The 14391-nt window shown below is 39.4% G+C and overlaps 1 protein-coding gene across 6 annotated transcripts in view; it reads left to right on the top strand.

Moving 5' to 3' along the window:
• The window catches only part of HIBCH (3-hydroxyisobutyryl-CoA hydrolase), a 157298-nt gene that overhangs the window by 58261 nt on the left and 84646 nt on the right, over positions 1–14391 (top strand). For all 6 annotated transcript variants that reach the window (XR_004273258.1, XR_004273257.1, XR_004273259.1 and 3 more), the window contains 3 exons: positions 617–701; positions 4339–4419; positions 7232–7284. Coding sequence is in view for 3 of the 6 variants with exons in the window: in XM_032292635.1 (XP_032148526.1) it covers positions 617–701; positions 4339–4419; positions 7232–7284 (219 nt within the window). In the remaining 3 variants the exon portion in view is untranslated. The remainder of the gene's footprint in view (positions 1–616; positions 702–4338; positions 4420–7231; positions 7285–14391) is intronic.

Genomic DNA, 14391 nt, shown 5'->3' on the forward strand with positions numbered 1-14391 from the left:
TAGATTGATAGAACACCTGTTAAGTTTTCTTAACTAACTTTCTTTTTGTCCATTGTTCTAGACTTTCACATTTTCATTGGCTCTTGATTCTTTCATTCTATTTATTAGCTGTCTTTACCAAACCAAAATCAGTTGCATATTTTAATCAGTATCATAAGTAGTTTCATTCTGTTACTTACACATTTGTGAGGACAGAGAGCCCTGTATCAGCACAGTAGAAAGGTTATTGCTCTATTTATCAACAGTCTTGGGGTTGATTTGTTCTCCAAATTTATGTTCATATAACTCACTATTATTAAGCCCATATTTGTTCATCTTGCTATCAAAGTTACGGCAAAGATTTCAGGTGCTGTCTTGAAATTTGGATCACGCAGTGTACTCATCTAGCAGCCTTTTTGAAGTAGCCTCTACTTTATCCGAGAAAAGCAAATGAAGTTCATTCAATGAAGAATGGGATGAGATTCGTTCTTCTGGATACCTTATAGAAGAATATGTACTGCCACACGTGTATATGAATATATGATTGTATTATATATGTGCATATGCATATAACTTTAATGAGTTTGTGTTCATAATGTGCTTATACCATCTTTTTTTTTTTTTTACATTTGAATAGAAGTGGGAACAAGATCCTGAAACTTTCCTGATTATTATAAAGGGAGCTGGAGAAAAGGCTTTCTGTGCTGGGGGTGATATCAGAGGTAAAAATTTTTCTGTTTCACCTGAATGCTCTTTTGCCCCACTAGAACTGATCAAGTATTGTTAAATTTTTGTAATAATTTGTAATTTGCTTTACTTTTTAGAATTTTTTGTTATAAAGTTAATACATTCTTAGAAAAAATGAATTTTAAGACTTTTATGATTAGTATTAGCAAATGAGCGTGGCTGATTATTTTTTTCTCACTACACAGATACCCTTTTGAAATTTAAATATGTTGTCTCTCTCTGAATCATCCCAAACAAAATGTCCAGTTATGGTATATGGGTCAACTTTATATTTTAGAAGAGCTTATATTAAGCAGCTCTGTTAGTCATCAAACCTGACAATCTGGCCATGTTGAGTGGCTTGCCATTCTCCAAATATGACATGCTCTCACATGTTTCCATAACTTTCTATGCTTCCCACTATTCATGATCCCTAAGCAAGCATCTTCTATGTACTTATTTATCCTGTTACATTGTAAATATATTTTTACATATTTTTAAACATGCTGAAATAAATAAGAGAAGCTCTCCTTATTTTTCAAAAATTGTTCAGGTCAGTCTGTCTATACACATTTTTAAATGTTATAAGAAATGTTTGTTCTCAGGATCCGTGTCACGTGTATATCATAACCACTATAATTGTCCATATTATATATACAATATACTGAAACTTTACGTTTGTATTTTGTTTCTTATGGAATTGGTAGGGTTCAGGTATGGTTTGTTTCCTTGTGTTTAAATTTTATATATTTGTTTGTTTGTATTGTATTAACAATCTTTGGGCTTGTTCACCAAACTTATGTTTATGTAAACCATTACATTAGGAATAGGAAAAAAGCTGGATTCAGGACATAATTTCAAATGCTTATTAAATTTAGCTGAATTTTAAAATTGCAGTTTAATGGAAACTTTTGATTGCTTAAACTGATCTGTTAACTGACTTGTTTTTGAATCTATTGTTTTGCTTACGACATGGATTTTTTTTTTTTTTTTTTTTTTTTTTGAAACAGAGCCTTGATCTTGTTGCCTAGGCTAGAGTGCAATGGCGTAGTCTCGGCTCACTGCAACCTCTACCTCCCGGGTTCAAACAATTCTCCAGCCTCAGCTTCCTGAGTAGCTGGGATTACAGGTGCCCACCAGCATGCCCAGCTAATTTTTGTATTTTTAGTAGAGACAGGGTTTCACCATGTTGGCCAGGCTGGTCTCAAACTCCTGACCTCAGGCGATCTGCCCGCCTCGGCCTCCCAACAACATGCATATTTTTAAAATATCGCTTTTCGGCCTTAAATTAGCCTTTCTTGTGGCCTGTGATCTTGTCAGTTTACAGATAGGCAGAGCTTTATGTATTGAGTTTATTAGCTTCTTCTGACTGAGCTATTTCTGTATATAGGCCTAATTTTATATTGACATTTTATTCTAGAATTATTGTAGTTTGCACATATAAAGCAATGGATTCAAGTCTGGGAAATTTAGTTCTTAAAAGATCATAGTTCAAGACAATAAGTGGACACTCAGAAAATTTTCAAAAATTGATTACGAAGAACATTTAATTTATATGGAACTAATTGGTTAGAATAAAAATTGTATCAGAAAAAATTAGAAGGAAATTTGAGAAGGTTTTTGAGAGAAAAGAGCTTCATTCCAAAGGCAATAAAACTATATTCCTTTCCTTTTAGAATTGGTAAGCAGTGATAAGATCTGAATAAAGGACAGTAGGCAAAGACCAACAGTCTTTTTTATTTGTTTAGGTATATATCAGTGAAACCTCAGAATGACAAAAGTAGATGTCAGATTTTTCTTTTAAAAACCAGGAAAAGAAGTCAACATATGGAACATTTTGAAGGAAGAGATATCAGAATTCCAGAGTAGGAGGCCCAGGCAGGCAGATCATCTGAGGTTGGGAGACCAGGCTGGCCAACATGGTGAAACCCTGTCTCTAGTAAAAATACAAAAATTAGCTGGGCGTGTTGGTGCACACCTGTACCCCCAACTACATGGGAGGCTGAGGCAGGAGAATAACTTGAACCCGGGAGATGGAGGTTGTAGTGAGCCAAGAATGTGCCACTCTGCTCTAGCCTGGGCAACAGAGTGAGATTCTATCTCAAAGCAAACAAAAAAGAGAATTCTAGAGTTAGTGTAAAAATTTGTAGACATTTTGTATGTAATACTTTCCCAAAAAAGAGGAAACTTTTCTATGAAATGTTTAGTTTGTGTTTTAATAGATAATATTCATAGGACTTAAAGACAGGAAAGGCATATGAGCTTTCAGTATATAAAAGAGAAAGCTTTGATAACAGTCTTCAAATTGATTGGAGGAAAAATATGGTAGGAGATGTGAACTCTGGGTTAAAGAAGATTGCAATAGAAGTGAAACCATTTGATAGTGTTCACTATTCAGTAGATGTTTACTGGGCATTTGTTTTCTAAGCCAGGCAGTAGTATGCTGTAGCAATGTCTTTGAGAAGTTACATTTCTATTGATATTAATAAAAATGTCAGTATGTTGTTTGCCTGTCTAGCGTCACCTTTTTCCTTTTGTCTTTTAAAACTGTTTCATTCTTGATTTTACTCCATTCTTGACACTGAGCCTTTGTAGGGTACTGCTTCCCCTACTCATAATTTTTCTTCCTGTTATTTTCTAGGAAATTCTTATCTACCTCTTCAAACTTGGCTTAGGGTTTACCTTTTCAGACTTGGCTTAGGGTTACCTCTTATAGGAAGCCTACTTTGAATTAATTACACATCTCCTACTCCCATTACCACAGCACCCCATCCTTATAGGACAAAGAATGTGTTTTAGTAGTCTCTTTCTTATCAGTCTGAACTCCAGGACAGCCATCTTATATTGCTGTCTCATTATTTGCAATACCTAAAACAGTACTTGGTACTTAATATATGCTCAAAAAATGATTATGGGGGAAATGAATGTGGCAGAAATATTTAAGGACATGCAACACATTGTGGTACTATACACATATATATAATACATTTTGTATTAAGATATATTACCAAAGGAAATGTATGTCTAACAAATGTTAATTTAGGTGCTAGGGAAAATAATCAAAAGAAAATGCAGTTTGTTGCAATTATATTATTATTTTTTAAAGAGAAGGTTCACTCCTCTGTCCAGGCCAGAGTATAATGGTGTGATTCATGGCTCACTGTAGCCTTGGTATCCTGGACTCAAGTGATCCTTCCACCTCAGCCTCCTGAGCAACTGGGACTACAGGCACGTGGCACCATACCAGCTAATTAAAAATTTTTTGTTGAGACAGGGTCTCACCATGTTGTACAGGTTGGTTTCAGACTTCTGGCCTCAAGCAATCCTCCCACCTGGTTTCTCAAAGTGCTGGGATTACAGGACTTGAGCCACCATGCCCAGCCTATAATTTCTAATCTAACATTTTGTAAGAAGCAATGGAAAACAAGAATAGGAATTCTTGCCTTGAAGCTTTGACTTTGGACTATGGATGTGTTACTGTAATATGTCTATGGCAGGGGCAACTTCAAAATTTTAACAAGTCATTTTAGAGTGCTCCCTTTCCCCCAGTATTTAATTATCATAATACTTTTAATCTAGTTGACGGTGCTGGCTATTAAATCATTTTTTTGATTTGTAATCTTTCCTTCCTAGTGATCTCGGAAGCTAAAAACGCAAACCAGGAGTTAGCTCCAGTTTTCTTCAGAGAAGAATATATGCTGAACAATGCTATTGGTATGTGTGTGCTGCTCAGAGCTTTGGAAATGGAATCAAAAAATGAGGTGGACAGTATACTTTGTCAAAAATGTATTCAATAGACATTCTTACTTAAACTTTTAATACCATGTGCCAGGCATAAATAAAGATGATTAAACTATTTTGAGTGCTTATTTCAGTCAAAATAGTTTAATCAACTTTAATATTAGTTGATGCAGTTTCTTCATTGTGTCGATGCTCTTTACCATTTGGTATGTTTTTGTAGTGGCTGGTACTGGTTGTTCTTTTCTATGGTTAGTGTTTCTTTCAGGAGCTCTTGTAAGACAGGCCAGGTGGTGATGAAATCTCTCAGCAATTGCTTATTCTTTAAGGATTTGATTTCTCCTTAGCTTACGAATCTTAGTTTTGCTGGATAAGAAATTCTGGGTTGAAAGTTCTTTTCTTTAAGGATGTTGAATATTGGCCCCCACTCTCTTCTGGTTTGTAGGGTTTCTGCTGAGAGATCTGCTGTGAGTCTGATGGGCTTCCCTTTGTGGGTAACCGGACCTTTCTCTCTGGCTGCCCTTAGCATTTTTTCCTTCCTTTCAACCCTGGTGAATCTGACGATTATGTGCCTTGGGGTTGCTCTTTTTGAGGAATATCTTTGTGGTGGTCTCTGTATTTTTTGGATTTGAATGTTTGCCTGCCTTGTTAGGCTGGAGAAGTTTTCCTGGATAATATCCTGAAGAGTGTTTTTTAGCTTGGATTCATTCTCCGCATCACATTCAGGTATACCGATCAAGCGTAGATTAGGTCTTTTCACATAATCCCATATTTCTTTGTGGCTTTGTTCATTTCTTTTCACTTTTTTTTCCTCTAATCTTGCCTTCTCGTTTTATTTCATTGAGTTGATATTCAATCTCTGATATCCTTTCTTCTGCTTGATCAATTCAGCTATTGAAACTTGTGTATGCTTTGTGAAGTTCTCATGCTGTGTTTTTCAGTTCCATCAAGTCATTTGTTTTTCTCTGTGCTGGTTATTCTAGGTAGCATTTTGTTTAATCTTTTTTCAAGATTTTTAGTTTCTTTGCATTGGATTAGAACATGTTCCTTTAGCTCAGAGAAGTTTGTTATTATCTACCCTCTGAAGCCTGCCTCTGTCAGTTCTTTAAACTCAGTCTCCATCCTGTTTTGTTCCCTTGCTGGTGAGGAATTGTGATCCCTTGGAGGAGAGGCATTCTGGTCTTTGATGATTTCATCCTTTTTGTGCTGGTTTCTTCCCATCTTCGTGGATTTATCTACCCTTGATCTTTGAAGTTGCTGACTTTCAGATGGGGTCTCTGAGTGATGTTGAAGCTATTTCTTTTTGTTTTTTTGGTTTTCCTTCCAATAGGCCCCTCTGCTGTAGGACTGCTGGAGGTCCACTCCAGACCTTGCTTGCCTGGGAATCACCCCCGGGGGCTGCAGAACAGCAAGTGTTGCTGCCTAATCTTTCTTCTGGTAGCTTTATCCCAGAAGTGTACCCACCAGTCATCAGCCAGAGCTCTCCTGTATGTGTCATCTTTTTGGTTATGCAGGGGTCAAGGAGTCATTTGAGGAGGCAGTCTGTCCCTTGTCTGCTTGCAGAGGTGCTGCTGGGCTGCCACGGGCTCAGTCCAGCTGCTGTGTAAGTTTCCTCTGGCTTTTGTTTACACAGGTAAGATCAGCTATGGCGGATGCCTTTTCCCAGTCGAGCTTGATCATCCCAGGTCAAGGTTGAATTGATGTACTGGCTGCGAAACTCTCAAGTGAGAGGGCTTTAGTTTACTGGTCTTTATTGGAGTGGGACCCACCAAGCCATATCACGTGTCTCCCTGCTTTCAGCTCCCCCTTTTTCTGGGGAGCAGGAAGTTCCATCCGGCAGTTGCTCTCAGTGCTAGTCAAAACATCTGCCCAGATCTGTGCCAATGACCTGCAGTGCTGGCTGCAGCTGCCGCTCAGATCTGTGCTAGTAACTTGCAGTGCTTTTCAGTCTGGCTGGGATCTCCTTGCCTGTGGGTTGCAAAGGCCATGGGAGAATCGCAGTATCTGAACTGGAGTACCAGAGGGGAAGGGTCCCTGATCCTCTGTCCAGTGTTTCACTTCCCAGATGGGACAGCGCCCCGCCCTGCCTTGTTCTGCCCTACTTGGGCTATACCCACTGTCCAGCCAGTCCCATTGAAATGAACCTGGTACCTTGGTTGGCAATACAGAGATCGCTTGCCTTCTGTGGTGTTCTCGCTGGGAACTGTGCTCTGGAGCTGTTCCTATTTGGCCATCTTGGCAGAAATCCTTTTTTATTTTTGAAAGATAGGGTCTTGCTCTGTTGCCCAGGCTGGAGTTCAGTGGCATGATTGCAGCTCACTGCATCCTCAACCTCCAATGCTTAAGTGATAAAGTGTTCTTCCCACCTCAGCCTCCTGAGCAGCTGGGGCTACGGATGCCTGACACCACACCTGGCTATTTTTTTTTTTTTTTTTTAAAAGAGACGAGATGTTGCTTTATTGTCCAGGGTGGTCTCATACTCCTGGCCTTAAGCAATCCTTCTACCTTGGCCTCCCAAAGAGCTGAGATTACAGGTGTGAGCCACCACACTGGGCCCTGGCTTTTGTTTAAAATGGAAGGTTATGTTGTTAAATGATAATGAATAGATAATCAGGATTGTGTTGGATTGACATTTAAAAATATGTATTTTACAAGCCATTTAGTTTTCTTTGGTGTTTCTTGCTAAAATTTCCTAGAGAAAATCTTTATAGTATATATAATGTGATATTTTAGAAAAAGGGAAGTATTTTAAACACTATAACTAAAATTGCAGCTCTCTTTCTTTCAGCTTCTTGCCAGAAACCTTATGTTGCACTTCTTCATGGAATTACAATGGGTGGGGTAAGTAGACTTTTTACTCTGATCATTAATATGAGTGAGTTGTATTAAAAATAAGTTAATAATAAGCAGAAATGAGGTGATGAATGTAATATAATAGATCTCATTGAAACAAAATTGTGTGGATTTTGGATCCTGACAGATTTGGTATATAATATTTGCTTATAGTACTTTTAGACTGTCCCAACCCAAAAGAATATTTTATGTTCTTAATTATGTTATATGGCCAGGCATGGTGCCTTGTGCCTATAATCTCAGCACTTTGAGAGGCTGAGGCAGACAAATCACTTGAGATCAGGAGTTCGAGACCAGTGTGGCCTCTATGGCGAAACCCTGTCTGTACCAAAAATACAAAAATTAGCATGGTGGCACACACCCATAATCCCAGCTACTCTGGAGGCTGACACACAAGAATTGTTGGAACCCAGGAGGTGGAGCTTGCAGTGAGCTGAGATCACATCACTGTACTCCAGCCTGGGTGACGGAGTGATACTGACTCAAAACAAAACAAAACAAAGCAAAACAAAAACTCTCTTTCTATAAATATAACATGTATGTTACATGCTATTTTAACTTTTTTAATTAGCAAGTTTTTTTTAAGCAATGGAAACTTATTATGTTTTTATCTTTTAATATATAGAGCCTTTTTTCTACTTACAAATAAACTGATTGTTTCCAAGAGCTTCAGATGAGAAACTGGAATGTTGAGGTTTTTTTGTTTTTTTTTTAAACTCAGTATTAGATATTTGGTTGCCTAAATTGTACCTGTTGTGCAAAATTAAACCTTAGTGGAAGTGTTTGGATTCTTTATGAAGTTCTCTGTAACTGCATTTCTGCCAGTTGACAAATATTCTTTACACAGAAGTCTAAAGTGTAACTGACATTGATTAACCTGACCTGGAGTTAGAGAAATAATTACAAAACAAGTGGTACGTTGTATGGCACTGACAGAGATTAGCCTTTAAAGAGGTGAGGGGTCAGAATGGGTCTTCATGGCAGGAAAGGGCTGCATGGAGAAGATGGTGAACTGAACTGAGCCTAGAAAAGGTAGTGGAGGAGAGAAAAACTAATGTCTTTTCCTCACCAATTGCAGAGGTCATGACTATTACCCATATAACAAAAAACAGATTAACAATAGAGAAGCTTAACAAATTTATTTAATCAAAGTTTTGCATTACATAGGAGCCCTCAGAAATGAAGACCCGAAGTCCCACAGATCTGGGAAAAACTGTATTTTTGTGTGTAAGTTCAGTGAACAGTGGACAGTCAGTCATATAGAAGTATGATTGGACAAAAAGGATATTATCCAATAGTAACAAATGGGGGAACTTAGGTTTGTTTGTTGAGATTCTTCTTGGCCTCTCTGTGTAACATTCCTTTCCTCCAGGTATAGGGTGGGACCCTTGTCACATGAGGGTTTAATGACTTCAAGGCCGGGTGTGATGGTTCATGCCTGTCATCCTAGCACTTTGGAAGACTGAGGTGGGTGAATCGCTTGAGGACAGGAGTTTGAGACCAGCCTGGGCGACATGGCAAAACCCCATTTCTACTAAAAATACAAAAATTAGCTGGGTGTGGTGGTGCCCACCAGTAGTCCCAGCTACTCGGGAGGCTGAGGCACAAGAATTGCTTGAACCTGGGATGGGGAGGTTGTAGCGAGCTGAGATCATGCCACTGCACTCGAGCTTGGACAACAGAGTGAAACTCTGTCTCAAAAAAGGACATACTTTCAGAAGATGTAGCTTAGAGAATTTCTTTACCGCTAGTTGTCCTACAGAAAGGAGAGGGAAAGTCACAATGGCCTTCAAGTGGCTGTAGTTTGGGGTAGCATGTCCTGAGCCGCGACAACAGGTAGGACATAGGTAGGTAGGGCCCAGGTAGGTAGGTAGCATGAGGCCAAAGGGTAGAATTTCAAAAATTCCACCTGTTCAATGTTTTAGGGAGTTTAGTTATTTGGAATACAGGAAGTCCCCCCTTTGTTCTAAGAATCACTCAATATAAGCACTGGGAATTGCTTAGATCTTGCACATCATTTTGGGAAGGGATTCTTTTAGCAAGGGCGATCTGTACCTCTCTGTTTGGCAGAAACTGAGCCTAGGTTGGTTGTGCTTTAACATGGGGAAAATGAAAGCTCTCCGAAAAAAATACTGCAGAATAAGAAGAAGGGAGAGAATCTGAAGCACTGAAGGAAGAGTTGCCCTGTCAATGTGAAAGGAACCAGGAAAAAATGAAGACAAAAACAGTGGGCATGCTGTACAGCACGTAAAAATAAATGTGGCTCCATTAAATCAGGAAAGAAATCCCATAAGGAGAGAGCAAACGCAGATGAAAGGGCTACAAGTTGAAAAGGGAAGCAGATAACAGGGAGGATGACTGGGAACTAATATATGGTAGCAAAACTGACATTCCATTTTTAAAGACAATAGACTAGAAAGACGTGAATTTAATGTTATGGATAGCGAAGTATCTGTGAAGAACAAACTTGTGAAACTCACAAAGCATTAAAAAACTATAAAGTGATGAAAATGAATGTTTTGAGGTAATGACTATGAAAGAAAGTTACTGGGAACCCAACGAAGGAAAGAAATCCCATAAGGAGAGAACAAACTAGATGAAAGGGCTACAAGTTGAAAAAGGGAAACAGTTAAATAAACTCTGTAAAAATGGATTTACTTTCTCAGACACTTGGAACAGAAATGATGGTCAGATATAATGAAAGAAGACTTTTTTTTTTTTTTTTTTTCCAGACGGAGTTTCACTCATGTTACCCAGGCTGGAGTGCAATGGCGCGATCTCGGCTCACCGCAACCTCCGCCTCCTGGGTTCAGGCAATTCTCCTGCCTCAGCCTCCTGAGTAGCTGGGATTACAGGCATGCACCACCATGCCCAGCTAATTTTTTGTATTTTTAGTAGAGACGGGGTTTCACCATGTTGACCAGGATGGTCTCGATCTCTTGACCTCGTGATCCACCCGCCTCGGCCTCCCAAAGTGCTGGGATTACAGGCTTGAGCCACCGCCCCCGGCTGAAAGAAGACTTTAAGTAAAAACAAAAACTCCCAACTTCAGATATGTATAATTAAGGGAAACAGAAAATTTCAGATAAGATCAGTGGAAGGGGACCCACACCTAGGTAAAAGTTCAGGTTAAGTTTTTAAAATTATAAGCCTTAAGAAGAAAAAGCTAACTATGAGTTGAGTCAGGCCAAGGAATCAAGGTAAATGGGGATAATTAGTGAATATAGGTTATATACAGATTTCTTCAGATTTCTCTGTTACACAATGTGACAGAAGTCAATGGGTTGAGAAGTTGTGAACTCAAGTAGTTAGGACCCAAGAGTTTTCTACTCAACTAAGTTGTTATTTAGTATAAATATAAAAAATCTTATCAGTAATGGTAAATATATTGCTGACATATTATTGAGAGTATTTCAATAAATATTTTGTCTAGTTGAGCAAGAGATCACTTAAAGTTCCACCTCAAGACTCCTTCTAATATGAAAGGATTGGTAAACTGCCCTTTGGTGCTATAAGTGGGCAGAACTTCCATCTTTTTACAGAAGCCTGAGAATCATTGTTCTAGCACACCACATCTGCATGCACTGGCCATATTCTTTAGTACTAGGGCTTGTATAGGTTGGTACAGTGTTTGTATATATTCTTCATATGTAATAACCAAGAATATTTATTTCAAAAGATAAGACTGCAGTGAAACAGATCAAGATAATGTCTTGAATAGATGAAGTAAAGATGCTGGTCTCTGTTTTCAGTATTTACTTTAAAGAACATACATGATTTTCGAATAAAGATATACTTTATATCAGCCTTTCTTAACCAGAATTAATTCTTAGTGCCCTAAAACATTCTTCGGTTTGCCGAAAGAATCAGTCTCTAGGCTGGGGCCTAGCAGTCTGTTTGAACAAGCCAAGCCCTCCAAGTTCCTGAGTCGTGTTAATTTGAGAACTGTGGCTCCAAGCTATCCATTGAATGTAATGAATTATCTCCAATTTCTGTCCTGTGCTTCTTGAATGGTACTAATTATATATCATCCTTGGCAGAATTGAGAATATAATCACATCATTTGCAGTCATCAGTGGTTCAGATGAGGAACCACTGAGAAAGTTTGTTTTACACTATATTTAATCAGCTCCCTCAAAGAAAATCGTGTCTTTTCTTCCATCAGATATGCCTAACTATATGCATCCTTGAAGACTGAGGTTCTACTTTCTTTTTTAATAGAAATAAATAGTAAGGATTGAGCATCTCTTGTCTGAAATGCTTAGGACCAGGAGTGTTTTGGATTTTGGAATATTTACACTACTTTTCAGTTTAGTATCCTAAATCCAAAAATCTAAAATCTGAAATATTTGGAGCACCAACATGGTACTCAAAGAAAATGCTCATTGGAGCGTTTCAGATTTCAGAGTTTTGGATTCAGGATGCTCAACTTATACTACAATTAGATGTGATTTCTTCTTCCTTTGAGTCAGTGCTTTCAGTCTGTACTCTAAATTTGGTGTTTGTACTTTACTGTTACTTTCTTCCCAATTGTAATAGATGGCCTGGAAAGGGCAAGGATTATCCTACCTTTGTTGTTGTTGGCCTTCTCATAACAACTAGGAATGCACAGTTATAATTTTTAAACAATTCTACCCTAAATAGTAAACATCTTGTGTAGCCTTTGAAAGAGTAAAGAACAGGCTGGAAGTGAACAGCCTCTTTCTTTTAGTGGTGGGATTTTGTATTTATCTTGGTTTTGAAGGCCACACTTTTCACTTCTCATGTTCAAACTTCCATGATTTGAATATAGGTTGTCCCCACCAAAACCCATGTTGAGACTGTTTCCCAATGTGGTGGTGTTGGGAAATGGTGCCTTTAAGAGGTGATTATGTTGTTAAGATGGATTAGTGTCTTTCTTGCAAGACTGGGTTAGTTCTTGTGGAATGGTTTCTGTGAGAGCAGATCGTTGTAAAGTGAGGTTGCCTCCCATGTTTTGCCGTTTTTACAGATGCCTGGTACCTCATCTATTTCTCTGCCATGTTTTCATGTAGCATAAGGCCCTCACCAGAAGCTGCCAGATGCAGCATCTCAATCTTGAACTTTCCAGCTTATAGAACCATTACCTAAATAAACCTGTTTTTCAATTTTATTTTATAAATCACCCAGTCTGTGGTATTCTGTTACAGTAGCACAAAATGGACTGAGACAGAAAATTGATACTGAGAAGTGGGGCTGTTGCTAATAACAAATACCTGAAAATGTGGAAGTGGCTTTGGAATTGGGTAATGGATGGACACTTGAAAGAGTTTGGTGGAGCAGGATAGAAAAAAAAGGCCTATATTGCTGTGAATGGAGCATTAAGGGTGATTCTGGTGAGGACTCAGAAGAAGGCAAGGCTAGGGAAACTGGGACTTCTTAGAGATTATTTAAATGGTCATGAGCAGAATGCCAATAGAAATATGAACAGTAATGGCCATTTTGATGAGGTCTCAGATGAAAATGAGGAACAAGATACTGGAGTAAAGAGCATCCTTGTAATAAAGTGGCAAAGAACCTGACTGGATTGTGTTCATGACTGAGGGCTCTATGGAATTCACGATTTTAGAACAATGAATTAGAATGTCTGGAAGAAGACCTATCTAATCAGCAAAGCATTCAGGCTGCTGCATGGCTACTTCTAATGGCTTACATTAAGCTGTGAGAAGGAAAAAGACTGAAGATGAAATTTATAATCAAAAGGGAAAGAAAAGAAGATTTGGAAAACTCTCAGCCTGGCCATGTAAAGAATGAAAAAACTTTTTGAGAGAGGAAACCAAGGTATGGCCCAGCAATTTTTGCTAAGGAGAGTGGTACTTACAGAACAGGTTATCAAGACAAGGGGAGAAAGACCCTGAAGGCATTTCAGAGATCTTTGAGCCTCTGTTTCTCATCACAGGCCCAGAGCTCTAGCACAAATGGTTTTGGGTGATGGGCTTGGGCCTCCCCGCACGAGCTTACCACCCAGGGCTTCTTTGGGCTTCTGCTCCCAGAATTCCAGAACAGTGCTCCTCAGTTGCCCCCACTGTGGCTCATGTGGCCCCAGATGTAGCTTGACCTGCAGCTCCAGAAGATATGAGTCATAAGCTTTGGTGGCATCCATGTGGTGCTAATTGTGCAGGTTGTCAGAAAGCAGAGCTAGGAAGGCATGGGAGCCTCTACCTAGATTTCAATGGATATTTAGACAGTCTGGTGTCCAGGCAGAGACTTGCTGCAGGAGTGGAGCCACCACAGGGAGCCCCTTCTGGGTAATGCCAAGTGGAATTGTGAGGTCAGAGCTAGAGCTGCCCTTGAAACTCTAGAGCTGTTGACCCACTGGCAACATGGCACCAGTTTGCAACTTCGAGCTGAAGTGTGGGCTTGTTCGCAGTGGATCCGTACAGGTCTTCAGTAACTTGATTCTTGCCTCCTTAAAGGAAAGAATTTGTCCAAGGGACATAAGGCAGAGTGAGAGACCAAGGCAAGTTTTTGAGCAGGAGTGAGAGTTTATTAAAAAGTTTTAGAGCAGGAGCAATAGGAAGTAAAGTACACTTGGTAGAGGGCCAAGCAAGCAACTTGAGAGATTCAAGTGTTCTGTTTGGCCTTTGACTTGGGCTTTTATACATTGGCATGGTTCTGGGGTTTGAGTTTCTTCTCCCTTGATTTTTCCTTGGGGTGGCTTGTCCACATGTGCACTGGTCTGCCAGCATACCAGAGGGGCCACGTGCTCCGTGTGTTTACTCAAGTTGTGCGTGTGCTCATTTGAGGCATTTTTCCCTTGCTAGTTGAACATTTTTGGAGGAAGGTCATATATCAGTTAAACTTTGCCATTTTGCATCTTAGTGCACATGCTTGTATCTACTTGCCCAGCTCCTGAGATCTTAATGGGAAGCTGCTGATCATTAGCTTCAGGTGTTTTCTTTCTACTGGGAGACTGCCTGTCCCTGCTGCTAGCTGCGACGAATTATTATTTTAGGGAGACTGTTTAACCACCTGACCATCACTTGATGGTCACCTGACATTCTAGGGTTGTGGTCGGGGGGAGGGGGGAGGGGGGTGGGGGGATGGGGCTCTGCCCAGCTCTTGTCTGCCTAGCTA

Source organism: Sapajus apella, unplaced genomic scaffold (genome assembly GCF_009761245.1).
Source record: "Sapajus apella isolate SASKATOON/1434 unplaced genomic scaffold, GSC_monkey_1.0 scaffold28, whole genome shotgun sequence".
NCBI lineage: Eukaryota > Metazoa > Chordata > Mammalia > Primates > Cebidae > Sapajus > Sapajus apella.